The sequence below is a fragment of the Antrostomus carolinensis genome, unplaced genomic scaffold, assembly GCF_000700745.2.
Source record: "Antrostomus carolinensis isolate BGI_N321 unplaced genomic scaffold, ASM70074v2 scaffold8575, whole genome shotgun sequence".
Taxonomy (NCBI): Eukaryota; Metazoa; Chordata; class Aves; order Caprimulgiformes; family Caprimulgidae; genus Antrostomus; species Antrostomus carolinensis.
This window is the reverse complement of record NW_010315686.1, coordinates 138,540-153,006: the sequence shown is the minus strand read 5'-3', so window position 1 is coordinate 153,006 and position 14,467 is coordinate 138,540. Positions and strand designations below refer to the sequence as shown.

At 37.9% G+C, this 14,467-nt stretch overlaps 1 protein-coding gene across 2 annotated transcripts; it reads left to right on the top strand.

Moving 5' to 3' along the window:
- Nucleotides 1-6,193: 6,193 nt before the first annotated feature.
- G6PC2 (glucose-6-phosphatase catalytic subunit 2) lies at nt 6,194-13,171 on the top strand. 2 transcript variants are annotated; one of them, XM_010168025.1, is made up of 6 exons: nt 6,194-6,494; nt 6,761-6,834; nt 7,159-7,268; nt 9,904-10,015; nt 10,907-11,022; nt 12,170-13,171. In XM_010168025.1, the coding sequence occupies exons 2-6, from the start codon at nt 6,785-6,787 to the stop codon at nt 12,679-12,681; spliced, it is 900 nt and encodes a 299-aa protein (XP_010166327.1). In that variant the 5' UTR covers nt 6,194-6,494; nt 6,761-6,784; the 3' UTR covers nt 12,682-13,171. The 2 variants fall into 2 exon arrangements, with proteins under 2 accessions (XP_010166327.1, XP_010166326.1); XM_010168024.1 differs by lacking the exon at nt 6,194-6,494 and having other exon boundaries at nt 6,617-6,834; nt 12,170-12,681.
- Nucleotides 13,172-14,467: the final 1,296 nt, after the last annotated feature.

Below are 14,467 nucleotides of genomic sequence, written 5' to 3'. Positions count from 1 at the left end.
ACCAAACCCAAAACAAAGTCTGAGCTGAGACCACCAATTTAGTTGCATTGTTCTTGTATAAACTGTTCCTGCTGGTGGATGGCACTTCTCCCCAACTGTATTTCTGCCTCATTTGACTCAGACACCTGTTCTCCAGATTTCACCGTTTCCTCAGTGTTAGTCCTAAAACTAATTATTAGACCACTGTTTCTCATCCACCTCAGACTTCAATGTACTGAAGTTGGGCTGGTTCATAGATTATTATCTAGCCACATATAAATTTGGGCATTATGGAGCCTATACCGTATGGCTTTTTTTAACTAGGGAGGGACTTTTCATAAGGGCAGTTAATGACAGAGCAAGGGGAAATGGGTTTAAGCTGAAAGAGGGTAGGTTTAGATTAGATATTAGGAAGAAATTCTTCACTGTGAGGGTGGTCAGACACTGGAACAGGTTGCCCAGAGAAGCTGTGGATGCTCCTCCCTGGAAGTGTTTAAGGCCAGGCTGGGTGAGGCTTTGAGCAACCTGGTCTAGTGGAAGGGGTCCCTGCTGATGGCAGCGGGGGTGGAACTAGATGATCTTTAAGGTCCCTTCCAACCCAAACCATTCTATGATTCTACAACTAGGACCATTTCTCTCTCTTTCCCAATCAAACCTTAATCCTAGCCGAGTGAACACTGCCAGTGTAAAATTTAAATGTTGCCCCTAACGTAACTAGCCTTTGTAATTGAGCTTATAACTTTCTCAATACACAATTTTCCCAGCCCCTGGAGTTTAGCAAATACAAGTTCAACTAATCTAAACAAATCCTGAGTTCTAATCCATGATTTTTTGGTGGGTTCTTCAGTCTGGTCTCTCCTGAATCCTTTTATTAACATAGATAATAGGTTCATGCCGCAGTAGGTGGCACTAGCTCTGAAATGTTAGGTATCCTTTTTCATCAGTGAAGTTTTTATAGATTTTGTTAGTCCTATTCCTTTGTTTTAGGCTTTCAACCAAGGACTAAATATAGCCTGTGACATTTACTAGTACAGGCCGTACCTTTATTGATCTGTTTTTCTGACTGATTCAGGAGTCCTTTCTCAGAGTTTTCTAGAGACATGAGCTGAAAAGTATAACCTATCCTCAACCTGGCTTTCCCACTACAAACTCTCTCCACAGTCAGCTTACCAACTGCATGTTTAAATGAATTATGGTGATTTTAGCAGGTACTAGTTTTCTGTTCAAACTGACAGCTCTTGCCAACCACAAACAGAAATGTGGCTTCATGACCCAAAATAGCACAGGTCATATGCTTTTTAAATCCTCTGTTAGGTCTGATTCAAAGAGGCTCCACAGTCAGAAACGCGGTAAGGCACCTAACCTTGCCGTAACTCTAGCCCAGACACTTGCTCTGAGGTGTTTTTTTCTAACTGTCTGTCACATCCAGCCACAGGGTCATCATGGATGGAGGAAAGTTTCACAGTGATTTACCCTGTTTCTAGCACTGTGAGCTTTGCTGGAGATGATGTAATTGCACAATGTACACCTTTGCATTTGCCAGCTCTTGATGGGTGTCTTTGTCACCCTAGGGTGCTTGGTTAAATGTACAAGGACAGCAGCAGGGTGACAGTTAACCTGCAGTCAAGCTGAAGGGCAGGCTATTGCCAACCAAGATCTGTTGCTTTCTTTTATTGCTAGCTCAAAGTTGATGCTGGGCTATTCCAGTGCTGGGTTAAGGGCTGGTTGAGTTCAGGGCTGGAGAGCTACTGCAGCTTAGGTGGGAACTGCTGAGAGAGCACAAAATTGAAGAGCTGGTCCTAATAAGCAGACTGGGCTGCTTCTCTTGGCAGGTTTCTACCTCACTGGGCTATGGTTGGCATGGGGCAGTTTCAGGGATTAGAGAATGTAAATAATTAAGGCAGTGATCTTATTGGAAAGGGAACAAGAAAAATGGAGTGGAGTTTGTTGCCCTTATGGGTCCAGACTCCATTTCTGTTTGCTGTTTATGAAACTTGAAGGATTTTTATTCACTGTTAAACTCTAGGTTGCTTGTAATGTCTAAAAATTAGCTCTTCAAACTTAAAATTATAATACCTAGAATTCCTTAGGTGCAACTTTTTCATGAAAGTGCCAGAACTGTGTTCCATGCATTGTTTGTGTCATTTACACTTACACATACAGACACACACAAATATAACCAAGTATTAAGGTCTGGCAGTTATTGTTATATTGCAAACACCAGCTTTGTTAGTTTCTTGTAAGTGCATAATTAACTTCATAGCAAGGAATAATGACAGTGTAGTAACTAGGAAAGATTAGATTAATAAAGTGGTGGAACCAAGAGAAACTAATTGGTTCGTGTTAGCATTTGCTAAACCTCTGCTGGTCAGTCCAGCCCTAAAGAAGCCTGACCTTAAGTAGGGCTGCCTGGGGCCCATGGAGAATGCTTGAGGGAATGAAATAGGAAGGAAGGAAGGAAGGAAGGAAGGAAGGAAGGAAGGAAGGAAGGAAGGAAGGAAGGAAGGAAGGAAGGAAGGAAGGACGGTAGGAAGGAAGGAAGGAAGGAAGGAAGGAAGGAAGGAAGGAAGGAAGGAAGGAAGGAAGGAAGGAAGGAAGGAAGGAAGGAAGGAAGGAAGGAAGGAAGGAAGGAAGGAGCTTCTTTAAAGTTTCTTCTCTTCCTAAATCTAAAATCCAGATGTATCTTTTCAATGTTCCATTCAGAAAGTATTCATACCTAAAAAAATAGCTGTCAGTCGTTGTACACAGTGTCTACTTGTGAACTTACTAAATTGCTAGTTAATCCTTGTAGCTGGTCTGGTGCCAATGAAAACACTGGTGTGGAAATTAATGTTATTGTTCAATTAACTAAGCATAATGTACCAGAAAGTTAGGCCCAGTACATAGGCCTCCATTAACAGTGTTTTAGAAAATGTTTGCTTTGATGGCTTTTCCTTCCCTTGCAAACATTTGCTTAACAACATCTGATATCTGTTATGTAATATTTGCTCTCACATGTAGGTGTGAAGTAGCTGTAAACATTTTATCCTCCCTTCAGTGGATCATCAACATGATTCTTGTTTCTACATTATTAACAAGAATGTATAAAGTTCTGGATAGTTTTTGGTTTTGGAAAATAAAATAAATCAAATTAAAACTTAAAAATTTTTATATGAACAGATGGCATTTCAAAGGTTTTTGCTTTGCATGAAGAACTTATTTGATCACGTGAAGGCCAAACATTGGTTCTATAATATCAAAACCAGTCAAAGCTTTGATTAAAAAACTTAATTGGATATACATTCTGACCATTTTGTACAGATCACTAGTTGTCTTCACAATTCATGTACTAAAATACAGCAAATAGTTTTATTTTATATATTTTCTCAAGTGACTTTGAAATACTAAGCACTTTACAGAAGCATTTTGCAGTGCCTTGCATAGAAAAGGAAGGGGGAAGAGCTTATTGAGGAAGTATTTCTCCTTTGTTAGTTTAAATGAGTTATGAAATATAGTATTTCAAGACCTGTATTGCCATCTTTTCTCTGCTGGCTACTAGAGCTAGGAAAGTCTTTCGTGTTTCAGACTTTTATAGGTTGCCAGATATCACGGGCAGGAGAAGCTGTGACTCACATGTCAGCTGTTGATTGCCTCTTGGATGAAACAGGGTCATGCTTCCAGGTACAATGAGAACGTCACGACCCCTCTTACAGAAACGTGCTTACCTGTTCCTAAAACTTCCTGCTTTCTGTTTTGTACCCTGTGGGGTTTTTAAACATCTTTTATAAACAGACTCCTCTGGTATGTCTAAGATGTAGATGTAGGAGCTTCTGAAACAGTCACAAGAATACAGGAGAAAATTAAAGCTTATTGATGTTTGCTGTTAGTTTTCATTCTGTCTAAGGTGCTTGTCTTTCTATCTGAGCAGAAAGATAATTAGCAGCCTATGAATCAGCAGCATTATTTCCTTTAAAAGGAAAATTAACATCAGGAAGCCTTTAGTGCTTATACTAGAAGAGGTTACTTTACTGAAACGTTGCCGAGGCACACACACAGAATCACAGAATGTTAGGGACTGGAAGGGGCCTCGAATACCTTCAAACATTATATTAATAAAGTTTCCAGAGAACCAAAGTGTGCCTAAGTGGTTCTGTCTGAAGAAGAGTTCAGCAGATGCTGCACTATCCCAGTGGGTAACATGGGTGGGTGTTTTTATATTAATAAATAGACATGCAAAAAGTTATTACAGTGGTCCTGCACATCCTGTGGCAGAGTGGCAGTTTTTCTGACACTGTTGAATAACAATGAAGGCATTAAAGACGGACTGGAAGGCAGACTCTCCTGAGGACGTTAAATTGTATTTCGATAGAAACTTATTGGAGAATATTTTCCCTAGTAGAACAACAGTTATTTAAATTTAACCTCATTACAATTGCTGTTTTAACTAAGTACTAGATGCAAGATGGCTGTTACTGAGCCAGCAACTGACTTGACATTTACACTCATGTTTAAAGATAATTATTCTTTATAAACTAGACTGCAAAACAGAAGAAGACCTCAGATTCTCCAGATTCTTGCATACTAAACTCAGACATGTATAAAAGGGTGATTTTTATTGTTGTTTTTATTGTCAGTCCTACTTAACTCTAAAGGAGATATATTTTTGCAGAAAAAAAAGCAACAAAATGGCATTTTCTCTAGTAATAAGGTATTAAATGTTGTTTGAGAGAGGTGTTTCTAAACAAGTAAGTACTTGGGAAATAACTGGGAGAAGGAAAATTAGTTCCATCAGTTCATTTATATGATGGTTCCCTTGCTGGACGCTCTGAAAAGCTATAAGCTATATATGGCTTAGCAAGAAAAAAACCTCACCAAATATTTGCAGCTAAAAAGCTAGGAAGTATTTATTGTTGAAATATCTGGAAATTTTGGTTTTAGAAGGGTTTTCCATGAAATCAGTTGCTACCAATTGAAGTGAATAATTCAGTCAATGTACAGAAAAATACTGTAGTAGTTTATTCAGAAACAGTGCATTTAAATCCCTTTTTAACTTTAAGGTTTTCTACGTGGCTCAATGCAAGTGGTAGCAATAAACATATAGGATTTAAATCTGCTAAAAAGTTTCTAAAACCAGGCTATTAATAGCTAAAGTAAATGTGAGATGGTGTCAGGAAGAGAGGTCTTCTAAGTCCATTTAATTGTCATGCCTTATTTGTTAAATCTACTTAATGTTTCCATGTGACTTCCCTGACCACACATCATAAAGCCCTGTTAAGCCATTAAGTCTCTCTTCAGCAGAAACAGTTAAGTAGTTCATATCTTTATCTCCACAGCTTGTATAGTTTAAGTGCCGTGGAGAAAGCAGTAGGGAAGCGTGCAGCACATACATGCAGCTGCTTTTGTTTTCTGATTGTAACTGTTTCAGCTACATGGATAATCTTTAATAGCAGATATGAATACGAGGGCCTGACAAGTAACTGGTTTTCCTCTTGCCGCTTTGATGCTGTCAAATGATGGTAGCATCAGATATGTGGTATCCATTTAATCTCTTGTGGAAAAAGGCTTCTTATGTAGCCACCTCACGAATTAGCTTGATCTTTTCCTATGCCACACTTTTTAGTACTAATATTGATAAATTTGATGTGCTAATACATTATTTGCTGTATACTTTTAAAATCCTGCTACCTGGCAGAATCTCAGTTTCCTCTCTGCTATTCGCCCTGGAGAACCCCAGTGCTTCACTTGGGAATACCTCAGGGCAGTACTCATAGTCACCGGTTCCCAGCCTTGCTCTGGCTTGTGAAGCAGGTCTCCTTTCTGCTAGGCTGGGCAGCAAGAAAGGGCTACAGCAGGTCAGGCTTCAGCTTCTTCTGGCAGAGGTGTGAAGGACTTGCATCATGTAAGCAATGTGCGAGAATGGCAATACTGAATCAGATGACTCAAAGACTAAGCTCCATCTGCATTGTGCCCTGGATTAACATAGCACATTAATTCCTTCTTGTATGAAGGAAACAATTGCTTTTCAGTGCTTTGAGAATATTGCTGCTTTAAAAATGAATCTAGAGCTCAACAGCATTGTATGGATGCTGGTTGTATTTTCTGTGACTGAAAATGTGTTGTGCAAAGTATTAGACTCAGCATGATAGCCAGATTCTATTTCAAAGTGAAATGTAGAGCTTTAATGACAGTTCTGCAAAGACCAATTATTTATGTATTCTTTCTATCCTTTATACAGGCAACACTTAATGAAGTATACACATTACTAATGTCCATCCTGCAGAGAAATGAACTGTGAAAAAAAAATGAGCAAACATGTTCCAACTGTTCATACAAAGGATTGCATAAGTCACACATTGTGTTTCCATAAAACTTTCCCCACAATTTGCTGCTGCTCAGCATGTACTTCACTTAGTTTCCTTCAATTAAAATTTGCAAACAGAAAAGCTTTCCAGTGCTAGCAGGCTCGTGCTTTCCTGGAGATTTGGAGCCACGTGTTCCAAGAATGGCTGGGTACACCACGCCGATACAATATAAAGGCAAAGTCAATCACCTTCTCTCACTTTTTAATAGCTCCCTTCCATGGTTTCCACTCTCCATCACTAGAAACTTAAGATTAAAGGGACTTTACTATATTTCAAGTACAGTTCAATCCATTAAGATGGATCTCCTTCATAGCAATGGCGTGCTTATCATTCAGCATTTACAGAGGGACTACAGGGCTTACCAGGATTTCCTTAATTTTATGTCACATGTTGGAGATCCCCGGAATATATTCTCAATTTATTTTCCTCTTTGGTTTCAGCTCAACCAAGTGATTGGTACTAAAATGATATGGGTGGCAGTCATTGGTGATTGGTTCAACCTCATATTTAAATGGTAAGAAGCTGGATTTATTTTAAAATTTGGTATTTTAATGATGGTTACTATATATGCCTCAAGTTTAGGAAACTTTCTGTGAATAATGTGCTAGTAGACTTTCCCCTGTAATTATAAAACAGGAATTCACAATGGAGATGTTTAAGATATGTTTGAAATGACATTTTGCTAAGACAAGAAGAACCTATAGAACTATCATACAATAGTTTTGGAATATAACTCTTCATATTCCTTGTAAGATTATTTATCATGGTTTGCTGAGGCCTTCTTACATAAAAATCTTTATATTGCTTTTCTGCTTCATTTTATTTTATTTTTTGTCAGGATTTTATTTGGCCATCGCCCATACTGGTGGGTGCAAGAAACAATGATTTATCCCAATCAGTCAAGCCCATGCCTTGAACAGTTTCCTATAACATGTGAAACTGGACCAGGTAAGAAATGTTGGAGATTACATTGGTACATTTAATAGAAATAGCAGCTTTGGGGGGGGAGAGGATGCAAATTATGAAGATCTTAAATGATATACAGATCTCAGAGTTCAAGTTCAAAGTAGCACCAAAACACAGGAAGGAAAAAAAGGAAGAAATAAAGTGTGAGAGGTATTTGATTGCTGTATGACAAGAGTGTTTACTACATTGCTTTTAAACAGTGCAGGGGATGGGGATTTGCTTTAAAAATAACTCCTACTAGAATGAATGAGCGTAGTGGAAAGGAATTTTCACAAAACTTTTGTCATAGGTTCAGAAAGAGTGATACACCTGCTCTGTGAGGTCACTTTTAGGAACAGTTGCAGTGATAATGACATCAGCTTGGGGAGAGAAATTCCATGTTGTTTAAGAGTGTTCCAAAACAGAGCAGAGGGCTGTCGAGTTTGAGGGCTTGTGCACTACTGAAAGAATTATTAAAACCACAAAAACTAGGAGGTGGTTCAGTGTAAGTAACAATAGTATCAATAATCCATCTGTGTAATGTATCACAAGTGGAAAATGGAACCACTCTTCCCAGAACCAGACACTGGCACTGAATGTGTGTGTGGGTGTGTGTACAAATATATGGGGAAAAAAAGTATTTTTTAAAATGTACCTTTCCAGTGTATTTTCACTTTTTTATATTTCATTGTCTTCTCTGAGGAACTCAAATGCAATACAGTTGAAGTTAAATGAGCTTATGTAACCCTAATATGTGAAACCAGGTAAACCTGCTTGGACCTAACTGTCACTCACCTGTTGCAGTCAGTGCAGCTGTTAGGTGCACACAGTCATTGTGTGAGCTTGCATGGTACTTCACACACTTTTTAAACAGGAAATTTATATTAAAAGATTAGAGGAGTAGCCACAGATGTGAGAAGGGCATATCCAAATATTGCTAGGATAGCCTGAGCCCCAAACTCTGTCTCGCAACAAAAGGGAAAGCTGAGGGAACTTTTTATATGGTTACATGGCAAGCAATTTAGGACCTGAATTTGGTTTGTACTTCAGGAATGAACTGAACTAAAACCCTGCAGCCATCTTTTCTCTGGTATTTGTAAGGTTTTAAGAATGTAAACCCTAAGGTAGAGTTTATGCTGTTTCTAGTAGGTAAATTTTCAGATGAACTATCAAATATTTTTCCTAGATGACATTTTCCTAAATGGCAACAAAGAGAAGCTTTCCCAAAGCTGATATACAACATTATGGTTTCCTTATCAGTGATATTTGTTCTGTTTTGAGGTTTAGAAATGTACATCTTTTACAAAATTAACCAAAGAATTGGTACTGTGACTACTACTGATACTACTGATAACTGCCAAGCAGAATACCAAAAATTAGTGCAGGGAGCCAGAAATCATTGTGCTTGTCCTCTCTAGTCTGCTTTGCTGCTTCACTGAAATACTCTTTTGCTTTGCAAACTACTATATAGTGCTGGGTCATAACACACTCTTCAGCAAAATTATTTCTTCTGCCAGTGAAATAACCTTGACCTTTTTACTTCTCTTTTGTGTCCACAGAAGCCAAACTGCAAAAGTCTGGTATAGACAGATTCCAATAATCTAATTTTCTCTCCTTCCCTATTTCAATTTGTTGAATGTAAACCTGGTGAACAAGGGAAAAGCAGTGACAGAGTAATTTTAAGAATCATTTCACTTGCATCATATCAGCATACTTTGTTTTTTGCTGATTTTCACAGTTGTAGGAACTTCTCTGTGGCTTCATATTGTTTCCAGTAAAATTAAATTTTGATTTGTTAAATTAAACAAATTACACATATATTATTATACCTGGAGTAAAAAGAAATGACTACTGATCTCTATATGAGTCTGTTACCTGTTATAGACTACTGTGGGTACAGGAATTAGTCCCGTATGTTGCAGCATCATTTTGTGCACCAGTTCCGTTGATAATCTGTTTGCGAGCTAGTGGACATTGTACACCACCTTAAAATTTATATCATAAATCAAAGTAAAGCATAAAGATGCAATTCTTCCATCACACTTAAGGTAAATTTCTAAATTTATTACAAAACTATCTGAAATGTGAATTACCTGGACTGTAATACTACTAGTGAGATACAGATCACAATCACAATTGCTAACACCATGGTGATTGGAGAAGCGGATAAAAGGCAGTTTGGAAGGGCCATCTAAAGCAACTCCATTGCTCCTCTTACTTATGAGGTAGCCCATTCAAAACCTCTCTCATCTGAGCCTTATATATAACTTTGGCATTGTGTGCTACAGCCCTAAGAGAGCCCTAGATGCTCTATTTTTTTTAATCACAATCCAAATTTAAGTAACGGAAAAATACTGTGCATTCCAATCAAGATATCAGCTCACACCAGTATAGATGGTTAAGCTGTTACCTACTTGATTTCAGACAAATATTCTGGATTCTGTATAGACGAGTCTTCTGAAAAATTTGTATTGAGAAAATTAAATTTTGAGAAGCAGTTGGCATTCTTTCAACCTTTTTTAACCATTTTCTTTCTAAATGATTAGGTGCCTGACTAACTGCCAGTAGACATTTTCTCTATGACAAATGTTACAGTCATTGTTTTTAAGCTTGAATATTTCCTTTTTGTTTTTACTAGGAAGCCCATCTGGACATGCCATGGGATCTTCCTGTGTCTGGTATGTAATGGTCACAGCAGCACTTAGCTACACAGTTAGGTGGAAAGATAAATCAGCAGTTACCCTTCACAGGTCAGTGTCTTTCCATTATTCTAACTCATACAGATATTTCTTTGTTATGTACATGCTATGTTTTTAATGGACTTATTTTAACCAAATATTCATAGTGTGTTTTGTCCAGTTTGTAAAAAAAAAATAAAAAATAAAAATAAATCCCTTTATTATGATCTAAAATCCCTGTATTATGATCTACTTCAGCTGAAGAAAAATAATATTAAGAGGATTTATCCATTGTATAGGTTGATATTTACTAACTTACGGTCATTGCATTCAATATCTCTTAATCAGCTCTTATTAAAGGTCATGTCACATCTTCAGTGCTGGAATTTTGAATTCTATTAATTGTCTTTATGTGTTAGATCTTCTGGTTAGTACATAAACATACTGCTTTGATGGTAGTTCTTCTTACTCCATTTTAAAGCAAATGCGCATAATGTTGGTGAAATTCAGTGTAGCATGGGACTCAGCTCTGTGGAGAAGTCTTATAATTGCTTTGATTGCTGTTCTTTCCAAGCCTGACAAGGTTGTTTCCATACTATTTGAATTTTGTTACCAAATAATTGAACTTTTGCATTTAAGTATGACTTCATGGTGAGAAGTATGTTCAAGGCACTAATGCCAATTTCTCTTGCCATTGATGACTTTCATCACTAAAACCACAGTAGTATATTGGACCTCAAACTGCTGGGGTCTGTTCCTGCAGCCCTAGATGTGGCTGCAAGAACAACAACTCTTGCTAATGTTTTAGTACTAACTTCCAGTTTTTAATCATATGATTCTGAACTTCTCTGCTCATAAACTTCTGCTTGATGAAAATATGAGCCTGACACAAAGGGGCCTGGTGTAAAATACTAGGTGAAATATCTTGTCTTATTTTTTAAGCATCTTCCTTTTCCCTCTTAGACTGACATGGTCATTTCTCTGGACTGTTTTTTGGATTATCCAGATCAGTGTGTGCGTCTCAAGAGTATTCATAGCAACACATTTCCCTCATCAAGTTGTTCTTGGAGTATTTGCTGGTAACACTGCTATTTTATCTTTTCAACATATATGCAAAGTCTGAAAAAAATTAAGTATGAGAAAAGGCAAGAGATTTTTAGTAGTGCAGCTCAGCTTGCAGCTCTAGTGGTGCTCTCTGGAAGATCAGGGATTTGATGATAGTCTGAAAGTACAATTTGTGAGGTAGTATGTATCTGCTGTCTTTGTAATCCACACAGGGAGTGAGCTCCTGTCCCTGTGCCAGTTGATGCTGACTGCATTGTGTCCATGCTGCCACAGACTAGTGCTATCTGGTTTGTACTGGCTGTATCTGATCTTTATCTGTGCTGCCTGCCTGGAAGGGATCAGAGAGGAAGTTGCTTCTGTATGGCCCTGACATTTCCTCTCAGGAGGAAGCTATGTGTGTGCAGCATGGACAAGCACGGGGCTGGAGACCTGGGGCAAAACAGAGATACAGGCAAATTAGCAGTGCAAACTCCTCAGGGTGATTTTAGAAGCTAAAGTACATTTTTCAGAGTTACTTAAATTTGTTTCAAATTGCTATTTAGGGAGTTCAAACTATGAACTATCTCTCTGGTATCTGATCTGATTTTAAGAAGGGTGAGCAGAGCATTGAGTGGGGGCTGCCTGCTCTCATTCTTTTTCATGGATGCAGAGCAGCCTTGGCAGCACCAGCTAACAGCTTGAAGTGTAGCGTTCCCTTTCCACAACCAGCATAAAACTAGTAAGAAAGAATATGTGTGTTCTATGTCTCTTCCTTCAACACTCAAAGCCTGTGTGAGAACTGGTATTGAATTCTGCATTGCTGGGGCCAGTCTTTCAGTGGAGGACTCTTGTGGAAAAGGAATGTTCTAGTTTACACCTAGTATTTGATAGGTTGTCGTCTGGGAGATGCAGTCATGCCTAAGGCATGCCTCATGTCAAAAACATGTAGTGCTTGGTATTTAATTTCTTTTTTCCAAATCTGCAGTTTTGAGTGGAAGAAAAGGTTTTGTAATGTACTACAGAAGTGGTACATTGTGTGCATGTCTATATATATACATATATATATAAAAATAGATATATTCTTCTGTATCCAAAAGTCAGATTCTACAGGGGCACCGTAAAAAGTGCTTCTTCAAAGTACGAGAACGTTGTTCCATGTAACACTGGGTTTCTAATCCGCAGGCATTCTTGTGGCAGAAGCATTTGAGCACACCCCTGCTATTCAGACAGCAAGCTTGAGAATGTACATCAAGACAAACTTGTTTCTTTTCGTCTTTGCCCTTGGCTTTTACCTAGTCCTCAAGCTTCTTGATATTGACTTGCTATGGTCTGTTCCAAAGGCCAAGAAGTGGTGTGCCAACCCAGACTGGATAAACATTGACACAACTCCATTTGCTGGACTGGTGAGGAATTTAGGTGCACTCTTTGGCTTAGGTCTTGGAATTAATTCTGAAATGTTCATCACGAGCTGCAAAGGTAAAAATAGCTTTAAGATAAGTTTCCGCATATTGTGTATGGCTGCTTCTTTAGCTACACTGCAGCTGTATAATTTCATTAAGATACCTACTCATACTGAGTATTTGTTCTACATTCTCTCTTTTTGTAAGAGTGCAGCTATGCCTCTGACTGTAGTTGCCTTGGTTCCGTATTGTGTCCACTTGTTAATGAGGACAACTGAAAAGAAACTTAATTAGGTAACGTTTCCAAATGGTTAGCAATGTGGGGATAGATATGAACTGTTGAAGAACCCTCTGCAAAGGCAGTTTTGCTAACTCATTTTAACCAAGGGGGATGCCACTGCATCTTTGATGTGCTCCTGGTAAGTAACTAGTACATCCAAATTCAGTACATTCAAGAATGACTTTGGCAGCTCAGAAATATTAGTTTGCAATTTTATTCCTAGAAATATTGCAACCACACTGCAGTATGGTTAGAAATGACCCAATACTCTGGGTCATAACGAAGTTTTAAAGTATAATTAACTAGTTTTATTTAGCTACTTGGTGGTCTTCTGTTCTCTTCATCTCCAGCTAGACGGTGCTTCAAGCCTCAGTTGTATATAGGGATACTCAACATTTAATTTTTTTATATATAGATACTGTGTGTTAAACTGCTAGATAATGGTGTGACAGTATCACACCACCTACAACTGTACAGCTGTACCCAGGCACTGTGAAAAAGGCAGCATAGTTATAAACATATATATAAACATAGTTTATAACAGCATAGTTATAAACAAGGCTTTAGATTTAACTTATTGAGCTTCCTGAGCAAAACAGCTTCTGATTAGAAAAAAAATAAAAGTTTATTTCCATTAGACTCTATAGAATATATTTTGCATTACTGTGTGATTTTTATAATTTTTACTTTTTGAAAGTGGTCACATAAGTCATGGATGATACAGATTACACCTTTGATATTGGAAATGTATGAATATGGTGGAACAGATCTTTGGGTGCTGTACATGTACACAGAGCAACAAATGAAGAAAATTGTCAATAATGAAATTATCTCAGCATATCACCTCAAGAGTGTTTTTCATGTCCCCCTGTATTGCAGAGGTAATAGACTAATTCTCTCATTTCAAGTGTCACAAGCCTGAATCGCTGTTCATAGTTGTCTAAATCATGAAAATGTGATTGCAGACTAAGTCATTGCAAGTTTATATCCTTGTCAGCTTGGTTTACCGAAGCACACAGGTAACTAATACGTTAAATATATGTTAGCCATTTAAAATAAATGGTCTAAATAGACAAAGGCAGGTACTTTCCCTTTTTGTTCATTATTTAGCACCTACTGTTGTGTATTCCCTTTTGGTGCACAATGTTTAAGCAACATTTTGCTGATACCATCTCATAATACTTAGTATATAAGCAGCATAAAGCTGTAATATGGGTAATGAGGGCTGTCGTGTGTGTGATCTGACAGTAATAAGGCTTAGAAGATGTAAATATGATATTGCTTATAGACTTCCAGTTAGTTGTGAGATAATTGAAATGGAAAGAATCTTATTTAATTGGGAAAACAAGGTGAATAGTTTGACTTGGCCCTTGGGAATGAACGTGATACAAATTACAGAAGCAAATCTGAAACAGGCATCCTTATTTAAGAGCCTACTAGACTACCTTGACTTAAAAAAATTGTTAATCTGTTTTTAACAGTCTGGGGAGTATTCTGCTTTACGCATCTCCCGATATCTTCTGTAATGATTCTCCAAGCTCTTTTTCCTGCAGCAGCTGGCCTGAAACCATTCTTTTCAATAATTATGACTCCTTAGTAAAATGGCTAAGCTAATGGGACTAGAAACAAATAACGAAGAACAAAGACAGTTGTGACAAAGATTTCTCCTGTGTTCAAGATGCTCTGTGGTTTGTCATTCCCTTGCAGTGTGGTGACACTTTCTGAGCAGCTGAGTGTGTTGGGCTATAGAGTTTTGTGCAACTGCCTGAAGAATCTCCAAAGAGAGCTCTCAAAACTTCA